This window comes from Acomys russatus, chromosome 21, assembly GCF_903995435.1.
Source record: "Acomys russatus chromosome 21, mAcoRus1.1, whole genome shotgun sequence".
Lineage (NCBI taxonomy): Eukaryota > Metazoa > Chordata > Mammalia > Rodentia > Muridae > Acomys > Acomys russatus.
Window position 1 is genome coordinate 16,507,889 of NC_067157.1, and position 13,919 is coordinate 16,521,807.

General features: G+C 48.3%; 1 protein-coding gene across 1 annotated transcript; it reads right to left on the minus strand.

The window, feature by feature from the left end:
• Positions 1–13,202: 13,202 nt before the first annotated feature.
• LOC127205327 (60S ribosomal protein L23a-like) lies at positions 13,203–13,699 on the minus strand. The gene has a single exon (XM_051164577.1). The coding sequence runs from the start codon at positions 13,697–13,699 to the stop codon at positions 13,223–13,225; it is 477 nt and encodes a 158-aa protein (XP_051020534.1). The 3' UTR covers positions 13,203–13,222.
• Positions 13,700–13,919: the final 220 nt, after the last annotated feature.

A 13,919-nucleotide genomic window follows, 5' to 3' on the forward strand; every position in this document is an offset into this window, starting at 1 on the left:
TAGGTTCTGAGATTTTTTGAAATCCCTCTAACTAAATAAATACGTTGGATCCTAGGGAAAACACGTGTTTTTCTTTACCTATTGTCTAGGCTTTAAATTATGCAGGTTAATTAAGGCAGGTTCTGCTGTCAAGGTTACTAAGTTGCCTATCCCATGTAATTAGTCTCTGTCTCTCTGTCTCTACCCTGTCTGGGGAATTGATCTATAAGGAAGTTGCTGGAGTATGTAAATATAAGGATGACATAATCTATGAATATTATATTTTTAAATGATGGGAATATGATTGAACCGAGTACATGGAGCAATATATGTATGTGTGTGTGTATATTACATATATAGAATATAATAATATAATGTAGAAGAATATCTTCTCAGTCTACTAAAAGAAAGTAAAAGATTTAAAATAACTGAAAGTGCAAAGGTATTCTTGCAGAACGACTCAAGCTAGAAAATGAGCAGATTTGTCGTCACCGGTTAGCTGCGAATCTAACAAAAATAATCAAGCCCCCAGAGGTATAAAAATGTTCAGAAAACAGATCGTTTCTGGAAAGGAATTTGAAGGACTGAATAAAGAAAACTTTGTGGAATGTCAAAACTCCGCCCCCAGATTTCCTCCACTACTGGCCATCTTCTGTAACCAGGTAAGGCTTCCAGTGGAGGGACTGGGACACCAATTCAGCCACAAAACCTTCCACCTACAACCGATCCTGTGTGCCAGGTGTGCTGGGGCAAAGGTGTCGCAGAACTTGTCAGAGCTGCAAACCAACGACCAATCTAATTTGAGGCCTATGCCACTAGAGGGAGCACAAGCCAGAAACTGCCTAAATGCTAGGGACTGGAGGCTGAGCTGTTGAGAGACCTAGGATAGAGGAAAAAACCACCACCACCACCACCACAACCACCACCACCAACAACCCAGGAACAAGAGCAACTTTGGTTAAAACTCTCAGGCAACACCCCAGCACTGACAGAAATGAGAGGCGAGGACAGAAGCAGAAACCACGGAGCAGGTCTTCTTAGGGCTCCTCAGGGCTTGCTCAACTTGCTTTTGTGTATCTTTAAGGACCACGTGCCCAGGTGATGCCACCCACAATGGACTGGGACCCACCTCCCACACCTCAATCATTAATCAAGAAAATGCCTAATGCCTCACAGGCTTGCCCACAGGCCAGTCTGGCGAGGGCATAGCTTTTATTAAGGTTCACCCTTCCCTCAATGACTATAGCTTTTGTCAGGTTGACAGAAAGCTAACCAAGATGTCAGGTGACAGGATGTCAGGTCGTGGATGAACACTTTTCAGGGATTGATACTGTTTTGAGTTCATAGAACAGGGATGGCAGGGATTTAGAGAAACATGTTACTTGCATTTTGCAAAACAAGCTACTTTTGAGAATTGTCACAGTTCAAAATGTCATGGCCCTGGCTAACAGTGAATCCCCTAATCTGATTGTCCCAGCTCATCCTGAGACCTGATATATGTGTCCAAGGCAAGAGATGGAAAATGCTTTCCTAAGAAATGATAAAGGGAGAAATGAGGAAGGGAGAAAGAAAAGGGGGAAAATATGAGGAGGGAGTGAGGGAGGAAGGGAGGGAGAGAATATTGTCTGAGAAAAATCAGTCTTTCCCTTGTATTACCCTGTAGAGAAGTCACCAGATGCTGGGTTAAAAAAAAAAAAAGCCCTATTGACGTATACTTGCAGTAAGCAAAGAGGAATTCAGTGTCTTATTCACAAATGAGTTGTTAGCTTCAGATTCGTTGAGGCAATGGGAAATCATAGAGGAGACTGACCTCTACAGAAACAGATGTCCTTCACTAGGACAATGAAGGAAGGACAAGAAGTGTCTTAAGAGGAATGGAGCCTGTGTGCCTAGGCACAGGAGGCTTGAGGTTTTATAGGGAAAGTTAGACACAAACGTTTTTAATCTGTAGATTTATTTTTATTTTTATAGTCTGGGGTCTGAATAATGCCAGCGGATGTTCTGACACCACGTTGACCTTCTTGTCAAGAGTCTCCTGGCTCCTAGGTGATGTTCTCGTTGCTGTGTCAGCTATCTTCGCCAGTCAGGTGTCCTTATTTATATGCTGGGTCAGGTTTTTCTCAGTTCATGGAGGCTCTTTGTTTTAGGTCATTAAGCCATCCAGGGTCTAAATTCAAGGATCACCAGGCATTTGAGTAGAGCCAAAATCTGGTAGAAAGAAACATATACGTTGGGTTCACACACACACACACACACACACACACACACACACACACACACACATCTCGGTGTGTGCACACCCTTGGATAGCCCCCCCTCCCCAAGCATGTCATGCACAAGAATAAAATAGGAAACACCCATGTGCACCAGAATAGGAGTTCTATTCGTTGTCATTGAATCATTCCTGACTGACAGATGAAGTGTGGCATGGGGGTAGCGGGTCCCACTGAGCCCTGATGGTGGAGATTTTTATAGCCTCTTTGGGGCTTTCCCTGATGAGGGGAGTGGAGCAAGAATCGGCCACATCAAGTTAGTCTACAAAGCCACTCTAACCCCATAAAGGCCTGAAGTGTAGGTTGGGTTTGGGGAGAGAAGAAAATTTCCTCTTCCTGCCCTTACCTCTCTCTAGGAGTTCAAAATTATTCTGGTCACACACACACACACACACACACACACACACACACACACACACACACAAAGCTTGAAGCCCCTCACTGCCCCTTTGGGCAGCAGCTCATGGAGTTGAGTTCAGCCCCTGGGAACATAAGCAATGAATGTCTTGCATCTGAAAGCTGAGACTGAGCAAGCTCTGTCTCCTGGAGATCTCAGGCACCTCGCTGCACACTCGAGGTGCTCTGACTGTCTGCCCACTCTTGGTTTACATGTAAGATTTGCAAACCAAAGCCAGTGCATCTGCATGCTCAGCCTTCCTGTCTGCTACTGGGGCGAGCAGCCCAGGTCTGAGATGGCATCATCTTACCACCTGGAGAATGGAAAAGTGAATTCATAAGCTCAAAACAACCATACCAGAATTAGCTTCACACCTTGTACACAGGTCAAAGTCAGGTAAATCATTTTAGTAGCTTGTTCTAGAAATTGGTTGATTAAATGATTATCTCTGAGTTAAGAATAAAGCATTCAGGCCTGTCACCCCATTTGCATCCACATCTCAGAGCTTGGGGCACCTGAGGGCTCCCATGCTCCCATGAGATATGTGTGTGGTCTTCATATATACAAAGCACAGACGTAGCCAGAGTTTGCATTTTGTTTTTCACTTTTAAACAGAGTTTAAGGTTAGCATGGGCAAATGTTGCATCTTTCTTAGAGCCAGGTCCCAACCCCTGCAAACCTACAGAGCCAGATCATACACTCTGACTTGACCCCCAAAGTTACATGCACGACGACAGTTGAGAGGCAGTGTCCTTGAGGAGTGAGTGCTTTGCCACTGTCACTTTTCTCTCTGTGTGTGCCTGCCTGCCAAAGACTGGCACCATCACTACATGGCATACCCTAGCTAAGGGATCCTTCTCAACTCCTGAGCATCCTGTGGCCCAGCTTACTCCTTCCCCAAAGTGTCAAAGCTGACTCCTTTCTAAGAAGAGTCACTCCAGTGTGGCTGGAATGGCTACTCACTCATTTACAACATTTACACCTAGGGAAACAGCCTCCTGAATTCTTCTCTCCTCCCCTATTTGGAGCAGCTGCTCCTGCACATAGCCAGTGACCTGAGGTCTGGTGCACTTCCTCTTGGCTTCCAGGTCTAAGATGACTGTAAGTACGTATGCCTGGTGATGGAGCTCATGCGAGGTGGGGAGCTGCTGGGCCGCATCCTCCCTCAGCAGTGCTTCTCAGAGCAGGAGGCCAGTGATGTGCTGTACACCATTGCTAGGACCATGAATCACCTGCACTCCCAAGGGGTAAGGCTAGAGCAGTGGCCAGCCTCAGGGCAGGAGGGAACTCCACAAGAAGGTAGATGCAAGAGCATGGAGGAGTCACAGAGCTGTGGGTGCAGGAGTGGGTCACCTTTAAAAACTGACACCTTGCCTTTAGGCAAACCGGAGGGCAGATGGCTTCCCTGTACCCTCAATCTCTTCATCTCTCAATAATCAACATAGCCAAGTGATGCAATCCTCTGGGGTGTGTTTTGCGTCCTCTCAGGGTCTAAAGTCATTTGTACACTTGGTATATACAGGAACTAAGTTGATAAATCAGTGTGATTTCAACAAAGACAATTTGATGCTCTGGCCCTGATAAAGAGAGATTGAGAATTGTCATTGCTTGTGATACATAAAGCTAAAGAGAAAGGGTAACAGTTGGGACCTTCAGAAGCCTAACCTTACATCCTAAACAGCTGCTTTGTTTTGAGAGATGCTGGCCATTCTGTGGTGACAGCTGTCACTGTAACTGTGGGATGTATTTGGAGTCTGCCTTGGCAGGTGCAGGTGCAGTCTGCAGCCCTGACTCTTCCCCCTGGCTGCCAGGAAGTCAGTGTGCCTGTGACAGCAGGTCCACCAGTGCTTCTGGCACTCGTGACAAGTGGCCAATGCCAGGCCTACACCCAAACCCACTGAGTGAACACAGAGCATAGAGACCTTTTCATGTCTGTAGCCAGAGTTGCCTGCCACAGACACTTCTGTGCATAGTACCACAGCTGCCCCTGTGTCTCCAGCAAGCATGCATTTTTTTCTTTCAATCACATAGTTCTTCTCTGTGAAGGGAGGCTGTGTAGGTACTTGTGACCAGCATGGGTGAGGGAGACAGGGTGGCCCATCAGAACAGTCTTTCTCCTTCCATGAGACCTGCCCAGTAGTCAGTTCCCAGGTGGCCTTTGCCTCCCGCACGCCCTCCTTTCTCTCCTGCTCAGCTTTGACTCTTGCTTCCCACCTTCTGAGTTGTTTGTTCATCAGGACCTGAAACCAAATAACATTGTGTGCATGGATGAGTCTGGGAATCCCAAGTCTATCCGCATCTGTGACTTTGCATTTGCTAAGCAGCTGTGAGTGGAGAACGGGATGCTCATGACCCCTTGCTACACAGCGAAGTTTGTGGCCCCTGGGGTATTGTCCCCCAAACCAGGGAAGACAGATTTGTAGGACTGAGAGGAATAGCTCTTCCTGCTGCCAGGACAACCAGGGCTCTTAGGGGCACTGAGGCAACACAGTGGGCTCAGCGGAAGAGAGCAAGCCTGCTGTGGAACCAGCCGGTACTACTTGCCCTCTGCAAGAGGTTTCCATTCCACTGGAAAAAACTTAATTGGTTTTTGCTCTAAAGCAGTAGTTTTCAACCTTTCTGACACTGTGACCGTTTAATACAATTCATTGCTCATGGTGTGCTGACCTCCAAACCATAAAATCATTTTCATTGCTACTTCATAACTGTAAATTTGCAACTGTTCTGAAACATAATGTAAATATCTGTAACTTCTAATGGTCTGGGGTGACCGCTGTGAAAGGGTTGCTTGACCCTCAAAAGAGTTGCAACTCGCAGGCTCAGAACCCAGTGCTCTAGTGTTTCCTTGACAAACCAGCATCCATCCAAGTTGAAAATATTGGGGGGCCCACAACTGTGTGCAGCTGAATGCTCACGTGTGCACAATAGACCCACTGTGCTCCCTGCCTGTGACCTCAAAGGGTCACAGAAGAGCACCTTGTCCCCTTGCCAGCTTCCTGAGGCCAACCCCTGTAGGCTCTGTGTCACCAGTGATTGGGAGGAGGAGGAGTCTGGTTTCTTGCATAAGTTGATAGTGAGGAAAGACCACAGTGGCAGCCGGGCTGCTGTTGCTGCCGGACCCAGGAGAGGCTCAGGCATGCAAAGGGCTGCTGTGTGCTTTGCTGAGAGAGACTCAGGCAGATCCAGGACTGGGCAGGATCCAGTTTCCCAGGGGTTGCACATGAGCAGCCTTGGCCCCTTTGGAACTGCTGGTTTGAAATTCTAACTGTGTGCTCCTTGGCCGTTGTTAATGCTGACAGAGAACATACAGGAAGCCACTTTTTGTAGACTGAGGAAGGGAAGCAAACTCAGTATTTACATGACTCTGGAATCACTCAGCCAGTGACATAGAGGTGAGCAGTTCATTCAGCATGCGATACCTGCCAAGCACCGTGGCAAATAACGACAAGGGGCCAGCAATGAAAGCAAGGCCCCTCACCCTCACCTATGAGCACAGAGTTGCACAGTTGTATTCAGGCAGCACGGCAATCTACACTGCTTCCATAACCACCAGCCTGGGCTCTGAGCTGCCACTCAAGCATAACCCTATCCAACAATCCCCCGTGTACAGTGTGAGTGACATGGTGATTCACCAGAATCCTTCTTTCTTAGTAATTAATTCCTCATGTTTACCTAAGACATGTCGGGTACGGGGACACACCTGTAGTTCGGTAGAACTCTGTGGGATGATGAGGCAGGAAGACTACATGATGTCAGGGGCTGGAGACAGCACGGTTTGACCTCATCTCAAAACATACTCCAGCAAGCTAGGTATGTTGGTTTTCATCACTGTGACCAAAACATGTGCCACAAACAACTTAAAGAAGGAAGGCATTTTTGTTTTTCGAGACACGGTTTCTCTGTGTAGTTTTGAGTGTCCTGTACTCACTTTGTAGACCAGGCTTCCTCTGACTCCTGAGTGTGGGATTACAGGCGTGCTCCACCACGCTTGGCCAAAGGAAGGCTTTATTTTGGCTCACAGTTTTGACGGGATCATCTCAGGGTCATTTGGCTTCAGGTGCTTACTCTGAGCATCAGAGCAGCAGGAACAGGTAGCAGAGGAAAGCTGCTCACCTCATGCCAGGCAGAAAGAGGAGAGACAGGAAGATGCCAGTGACAAGACAGCACCAAGAGTGTGCTCCCAGTGACCCTCTTCCTCCACATGACACCACCTCCTAAACTTTCTGGAATCCCCAGTATATCATTAATACCTGGGGACTGAGGCTTTACACAGGAGCCTATGAGAAATAAAACATTTCCATTTCACACTACAGCTCCAGGTAAGTGTTCTGCCACAGAGTAGGCCCCAAGCCCTGACAGCATGTCATCATTTGCATTCCATATGTGCTGGGACACCAAGTCACAGCTATGAGGCCTTGAGCAAACAGTGTTTTCATTACTGTCATGCTCACATATGAGACCAGGAGCAGCTCTGCTTCCAGGACAGATTTGCTCCAAGGCATCACTGAAGTCCCTGATGCCAGATGCCAGGAGGCGTTAGGTCTCTCTGTAGATGGGCACTGTTGCAGTGCATGCTATTTCTTGTGTTGGTGGAAGGTGATCACTTTTATTAAAATAGCATCTCAACAGCCCGTTGTGCCATTTAACATTCAAAATACTTTTGCTATAAAATCTTCAGTGACACAAACTTTCTATGGACTGCTAAGTCAGCAATCATTGGCACTTAGAGTACATTCACGTACTCATAAACCAAAAGTCATTTGACCCAAATGCAAAGAACCACCTCAGCATTGCAGCTGTGTTCTACTGGGCATTCTCCTGCCAGCCCAGCACCACAGCCTTTATCCCCTCTGGACATTTGTCAGGATGTCCTGTCAAAGATGCTCCATGTGGACCCACAGCAGTGCCTAGCAACAGTTCAAGCATTGAAACACCTATGGATTGTGAACAGAGAGTACCAATCCCAAAACCAGCTGAGCAGACAGGATGTCCATCTAGGGAAGGTACCCTGTGGGCAGAGCCATGACAGAGGGTATGGGGACTCTGGAGCAAGGGAGACAGTGCCTCACCACCATGAGAGAGGAAATGGTAGCATGTCAATTCATCAGTTGCAGGCACATGGTGTCACTTCAGCACACATGCAGAAATTGTGTTTGAGTGACAGCTTTGTAGGGATGGTGCATGGTAACATGGCTGTACAGCCCTACGCCCCAGAGTCCTCTCAGTTCTGGACCAGAAATCTGTAAGTGTCCCCTTCATGCTAGCAAGCCCTGTTTATTAAATGGTGTTCTTCCTTAAGATGCCCTTTGGGAATTCCCCTGCACTGTACCGCTTCTCTCAAGCACAGGAAGAATATGCCATGACTCTTGTTCTCTCTGGCATGTGTTGCCAGCCTACACCACCTGCAAGATTGTGAGATGTCCCGAGTGGAAAAGGACTGTGTAGTCCCTGAGTGGCAGGGACAGGTGGGAGGCAAAGGCAGCATGGCTCATCCGTGCAGATGAAAATGCACCTGTCCACCCTGCTCCTGACTCGAACTGCGTTTACGTGCTCAGCAGCTCCATTTACAGCTCACTCCTTGTTCACCCTTCCTGGCTGTGTTTGAGACAGGCTGCCACTGTACAGACATTTGTTCTGCTTTCCAGAATTTCCCATGAAATTTTTTGAATAAACATGGATTTTATGAAGTATACTATTTCTCTGGAATAACCAGAACCGCTGCACTTTCTACGTTGCTACTAACAACAGTCCGTGGACCCACCCCATGTCCTCTGTCTCTCCCACATACTCCAGGCCACTGTCAACTTCTGCTGCCACTGAACTTTGTGGCAAGGTGCCACAGAAATGTAACCTCTCCACTTAAGAGCCTTGCATACACACCTGTGTGCACCTGCATTTGGGGATTTGGTGGCACTGGAGACTCATAGGTGTCTGTGTCCCTGTATACATTCTTACTGGTACACCTCATGAGGAGCTGTAGGAGGTGTGCACAAAATGCATACAGGTGACTGAGAACATGTGCACACATAGGTCATTATGTGTATATTATGTTTGCATACACATGTACAAAGGTATGAGTTGGGGCATATTTGCATAAATGTAAATGAACCTGCTTGTATATACAGGTGTGCTATAGCCCTCTATATACAAGCCCTGGGAAAAGACCACACAGCTAATAGCAGCGTAATCCCCCTTTGCTCAGCAGTCCAAAGGGTCCTAAACCTTATGGGGTGATGGAGAGCAGCCAAGTGGGTGCCTAGCTTAGGAAAAGTCACTCCTTTAGGAAGGCCTGTAAGCAAACCTGCCCATAACTGACACTGAAGTGAGTACTGCCTTTAATAAAGATAATGGGCAGAGAGCTCACCTTCCCTGGCAGAGAGACAAGTCACTGTCCCAGCCTGTCCGTTCCGTGATATCCTTAGAGAGTTAGCCAAGAATCAGAGCAGCTTAGACTGCAAAATGTGAAAGGTCAAGAGATTTGCCCTGCGCCCTCAGCCCTCCCCAGACCCCACTGCCCCCGACACCACAGCAAGTGGCTCTGAATCCCCAGAGCTGACCTGTCTGTCCTCCATGCTTAGCCTGGAAGAGGAAGGTAGGCTTGTGCTGGGCTGTGCTGCTGTACCTCCTGTTGTTTCGTCAAGACACCTGCCCTCCTGAGTTCAGAGGCATCTAAGCAGAGCCAAAGTGTCAGAAATAGTCCTCTGCAGACTTGACTCTGGAGACCACTTTTCTCAGGACCAGACAGCTGTCTGCCCTAAGCAGGGCCCCTGCAGGGCAGCTCTCCTCAGAGCAAGTCTTCTCAGAGTAGCTGACCTCACTCTGACAATGAGTCACCTGGGTTCAGGGATCAGGAATTCTAGTCGATAAAGCCCTTGACCTTGTCCACTTGGTGAATCAATCTTACCTGCTGAGCAGACCAGATACCATCCAACAGTCACAGCCAGGGTGGGAGAGCTGACTCTGGGCCTGGCTCTTCCAGGTCCCGTGGTATAAAAGTCACCTGACCTGAGAGTTCTGTCTGCTGGGTCATAAATGTAGTTCCAACTCCCAGGAAATAGGCATCTGTTAGCAAGGAGAGGGAGAAACAACAAGCAATTAAAATGCAGAGAGTGTGGTGGCCAGCCTGGGGGGGGGGGGGGGGGGAGGGGGGGGAAAAGTGGAGCAGAGGGAGCTGCTGGGGGTTGGGGTGGCTGGGAAACGAAAGCACAAGCCAGGTCCTGGCCCTGCTCCTTCAACAGTTAAGTCATCATCTTTATCCTTTCATCCACGAGACTGTCCCCCTGTGTAACCAGAAACCACGACCTAAGATAAAAAGAAATAAGCTGAACAAGAAGACCTCTTTCTGGAAACTTGGCCACCATGTCTCAAGCCAAGTTCTGTCTGTTTGCACTTGTTAAATGCCAACACTAGAGGGCAGTAGGTCCACACCCTCTGCACTTCCTGGCCCATACCTGCAGGCAACTAAGGCCTTACCCCAGCCTGTTCCCTTTGGGAGCTCTCTCAGTTGGAGGGCATGCACCAAGCAGAGTCCCCAGGGGACGAGGCTACCCAGCATTTGCTTCTGGTACCTTTTACAGCCTGGACTGGCTACTGCTGCTCCTGCCTTCTGAGCAGAGCTCTGTGTATGTACTCTGATGGTCTGTACTTGGAGAAGCAGATGAGAGTCATAAATCCACCATAGACCTGCACAGGTGCAAAGTGTTGACACCGCCTAGCAACCCAAGGTGTTAATACTGGTTGCATCTTTTGTAGGAGGGTTTAGATGCAGCCTTTAAAAAGTCTGCCCTAGAGGGAGCAAAGAGTTGCTTAGTAAGTACCTTAGGGAGGTCTGTGGGGAGGGCTGTTTTGTTGTTTCTTGATTTTGTTGAGACAGAGTGTCTTTCACTATATAGTCCAGGCTGGCCTTGAACTTCTGATCCTCAAGTCTCCACCATTTCTCTAGAAGTTAATACTCTTTAATAAACTCCTAATGCTGCCCTAAGGCCATTTGGGGATTGACTTTGTCTTTTGGGCTCTTCCAGACTACCCCAGGTATCACTGAACAGTGGGCTTTACTTTTGTATCCTGTGTGAGAGATTATCCCAGTAAAAGGAAACCAGAGAGGCTATATAGCCAGGCAACAGAAAGGGGCTTGAACCTCAGGACTCAGCAAGGACCCACCCATTGGACCCCAATGGAAAGGAAAGAGGAGGGGTAACCTGTAGGGATGCAGTGGGAGGGGGGTGTTTGAAAGGGCCCCCCAGGGGAACCCTATCTCTAGAATTCACTTCCACCAGGTCTATCAGCCTAAGTACTCAGAGGCCACAGTAGCTAAGGGTCTCAGAGGTTCAGGCAGTGCAGCTCATCAGTGGCAGCAAACTGGCATTACCCTTGTGGTGCTGGTTTGCAGTCATGGCTGACATAAGACTTTGGGCTGTTGGAGTTTGAATGGGACTAACACCCCTGCTTAGTCACTGGGGAGTGGCACTATTTGAAAGAATTAGAAACATTAAAAGGCATGGCTTTGTTACAGGAAATGTGTCACTAGGAGTGGGCTTGGAGGTCTCAAAAGTCCATGCCAAGCCTAATCTGTCCCTGTCTCTGTTTCTGTATCTCTCTGTCTTTCTGTCTCTGTCTCTGTCTCTATCTCTGTCTCTGTCTCTGTCTCTCTGTCTCTCTGTCTCTCTCTCTCTCTCTCTCTCTCTCTCTCTCTCTCTCCCCTCTCTTGCCTTGCTCCCTCTCTCAGTGCTGCCTCCAGATGAGGATACAGTAGCTCTCAGCTCATTCCCCAGCACCATGTTCCCTGCTATGCTGATAATGGCCTAAGCCTCTGAAACTGTCAGCCAGCCCCCAGTTGTTTCTTTTACAATAGTTGCCTTGGTCGTGGTGTCTCTTCAGAGCATCAGAACAATGATAAAACATGCTCGAGGACACACAGATGTCACAAGCACTTATCACACACCTGGTAAAGAAATAATAATCCAAGCATGGTAGCATATGCCCATAGTCAAAGGGCTGAGGGAGTAAAGACATGGGGGTTCTGGGAGCTCACTGTCTAGCTGGCCTGGACTCTTCAGTGAGCATAGGCATACATGCATGCATGCTCACTTAAGTAGACATCAAGAGTTATAGGGTAGCCAGGCATGGTGGTGCACACCTTTAATCCCAGCACTTGGGGAGGCAGAGGCAGGCAGATCTCTGTGAGTTCAAGACCAGCCTGGTCTACAAAGAGAGTCCAGGACAGCCAATACTACACAGAGAAACCCTCTAACCTTGTCTTGAAAAACCAAGGGAAAAAAAGATACAGGGAAAATCCAAAATTGCTGCAAACAACTGCTGCCAGGGAGAGATGTGGAGCAGAAACCCAAGCACAGTAGGCAGAGCTGTTAGAGATGGGCAGGTGTGAAATTTATTTGGAAGGAAGCCATGGGCAATGAGCACAGCCAATCCAGGGGGTGGGGGTGGGGGGGGGGGGGTTACATGGCCTACAGCTGTCCCAGGCCACAGGGGCAGGACAGGGCTTCCATAGCTCACCACATACAAGTCACAGCCTCAAGTGCCCTAGATGATGGCCCTGGTTCTACAGGATTCAGGGGCTGGCCTTTGTCCTCACTTTTGGAACATGACATCTGCCCTGAACCACTGTGTTGGGAAACTGCAGCTACAAGGTTGCACCAAGTCTCAGTGGAAGCTACAGACAAGGACTTTTAGGCAAAGCTGAGTCTATTGAGACTGGGGGTCTCTGGGAAGCATACAGACTACATCTGGATGAGAGATGGATGGGAGCCTGTAGCAGCTAGAAGAGGAGTGATGGCTTGGCTCTCCAGGATCCTCAGGATCTTGTTGAAGATATTGTCCCTGATGTAGCAGTGTACAGAGACAGGGCCTTCAAGGCCATGGCCAGTACAGTGAATCTGACCTCTGACCTCATGGATGCATCCATTCATTTATCGATTTGTATCTCTAAAAGGGTCTCAGGAAAGTGACATAATGGTATAAATGCTAACTTTCTCTTGGTTTTCTGGCTATAGTGTGAGGAGCAACTTTTCCCAACACTTGCTCCTGAGACAAAGTTCTGCTTGCCCCAGGCCTACACACAGGGGACAGCCAAGCTTGACACAAACTGAGCTCAATGGATTTTGGTCCTTTCTACATCAAGGTTGTCAGTATCAGTGGTAGAGGCTGACAAGCACACGCTAGGTACTCCACACAGACACACACACACACACACACACACACACACACACACACGTGTTTGTGTATGTGTGTGTGTGTGCGTGTGTGTGTGTGTGTGTGTGTGTGCAGGTATATATGTATGCGTGTATGTGTGTTTGTGTGTGCAAGTGTATGTGTGTGTATGTGCAAGTGTATTTGTGCAGGTATATATGTATGTGTGTATGTGTGTTTGTGTGTGCAAGTGTATGTGTGTGTGTATGTGCAAGTGTGTGTGTGTGTGTGTGTGTGTGTGTGTGTGTGTGTGTGCACAGAAAGAACTGGTACTGTTGGATGGGTCCTTATGAGGTCCTTCTTTTTTTTTTTTTTTTTTTTTTATGGTGAAAAAGTGTGTATTTAGAATTAGCCAGCTGGACTCAGTTTAGATTATCCCAATCTTGTTGGCAACATCCAGAGCATCATAATCAGGAGCCAGTCCAACATGCGCCTTCTTCTCTCCATCAGGCCTTATCAGGGCGTTGACTTCGGCCACATCAATGTCGTAGAGTTTCTGCACGGCCTGTTTGATCTGGTGCTTGTTAGCCTTGACGTCCACAATGAACACGAGTGTGTTGCTGTCCTCTGTCTTCTTCACGGCTGACTCGGTGCTCAGGGGGAATTTGATGATGGTGTAGCGGTCAAGCTTGTTCCTCCTGGGGGCGCTCTTTCGAGGATATTTGGGCTGCCTCCGGAGCCGCAGGGTCTTGGGCCGCTGGAAAGTGGGTGACATGCGGATCTTCTTCTTCTTGTGGCTGTAGACGCCTTTAAGCACTGCCTTCTTAGCTTTCAAGGCCTTCGCTTTGGCTTTGGCTTTGGCTTTGGGAGGGGCAGGAGCTTCCTTCCTCGCTTTCGGTGCCATCTTGGTGGGGGAAAAAAAAAAAGCCCTTATGAGGTCCTTGAAGTCACTTGTCCTTGGCATTTGAATTAACTCCCAGCACTACCCAGACAATCCATCGCTGAAGTGGTGAGTGCCCAGCACTCAGGTTGAACTACAGTGTGCAGGACTCCAGCGTCCTCCACACCTTCATTGACCCTCTCTGGGATTCAGCACCAGACCTGCATTTGACAAAGGACACTGA

Excerpts from the sequence above, each read along its gene's own strand:
- LOC127205327 (XM_051164577.1), bottom strand. The coding sequence starts at position 13,699 with ATGGCACCGAAAGCGAGGAAGGAAGCTCCTGCCCCTCCCAAAGCCAAA.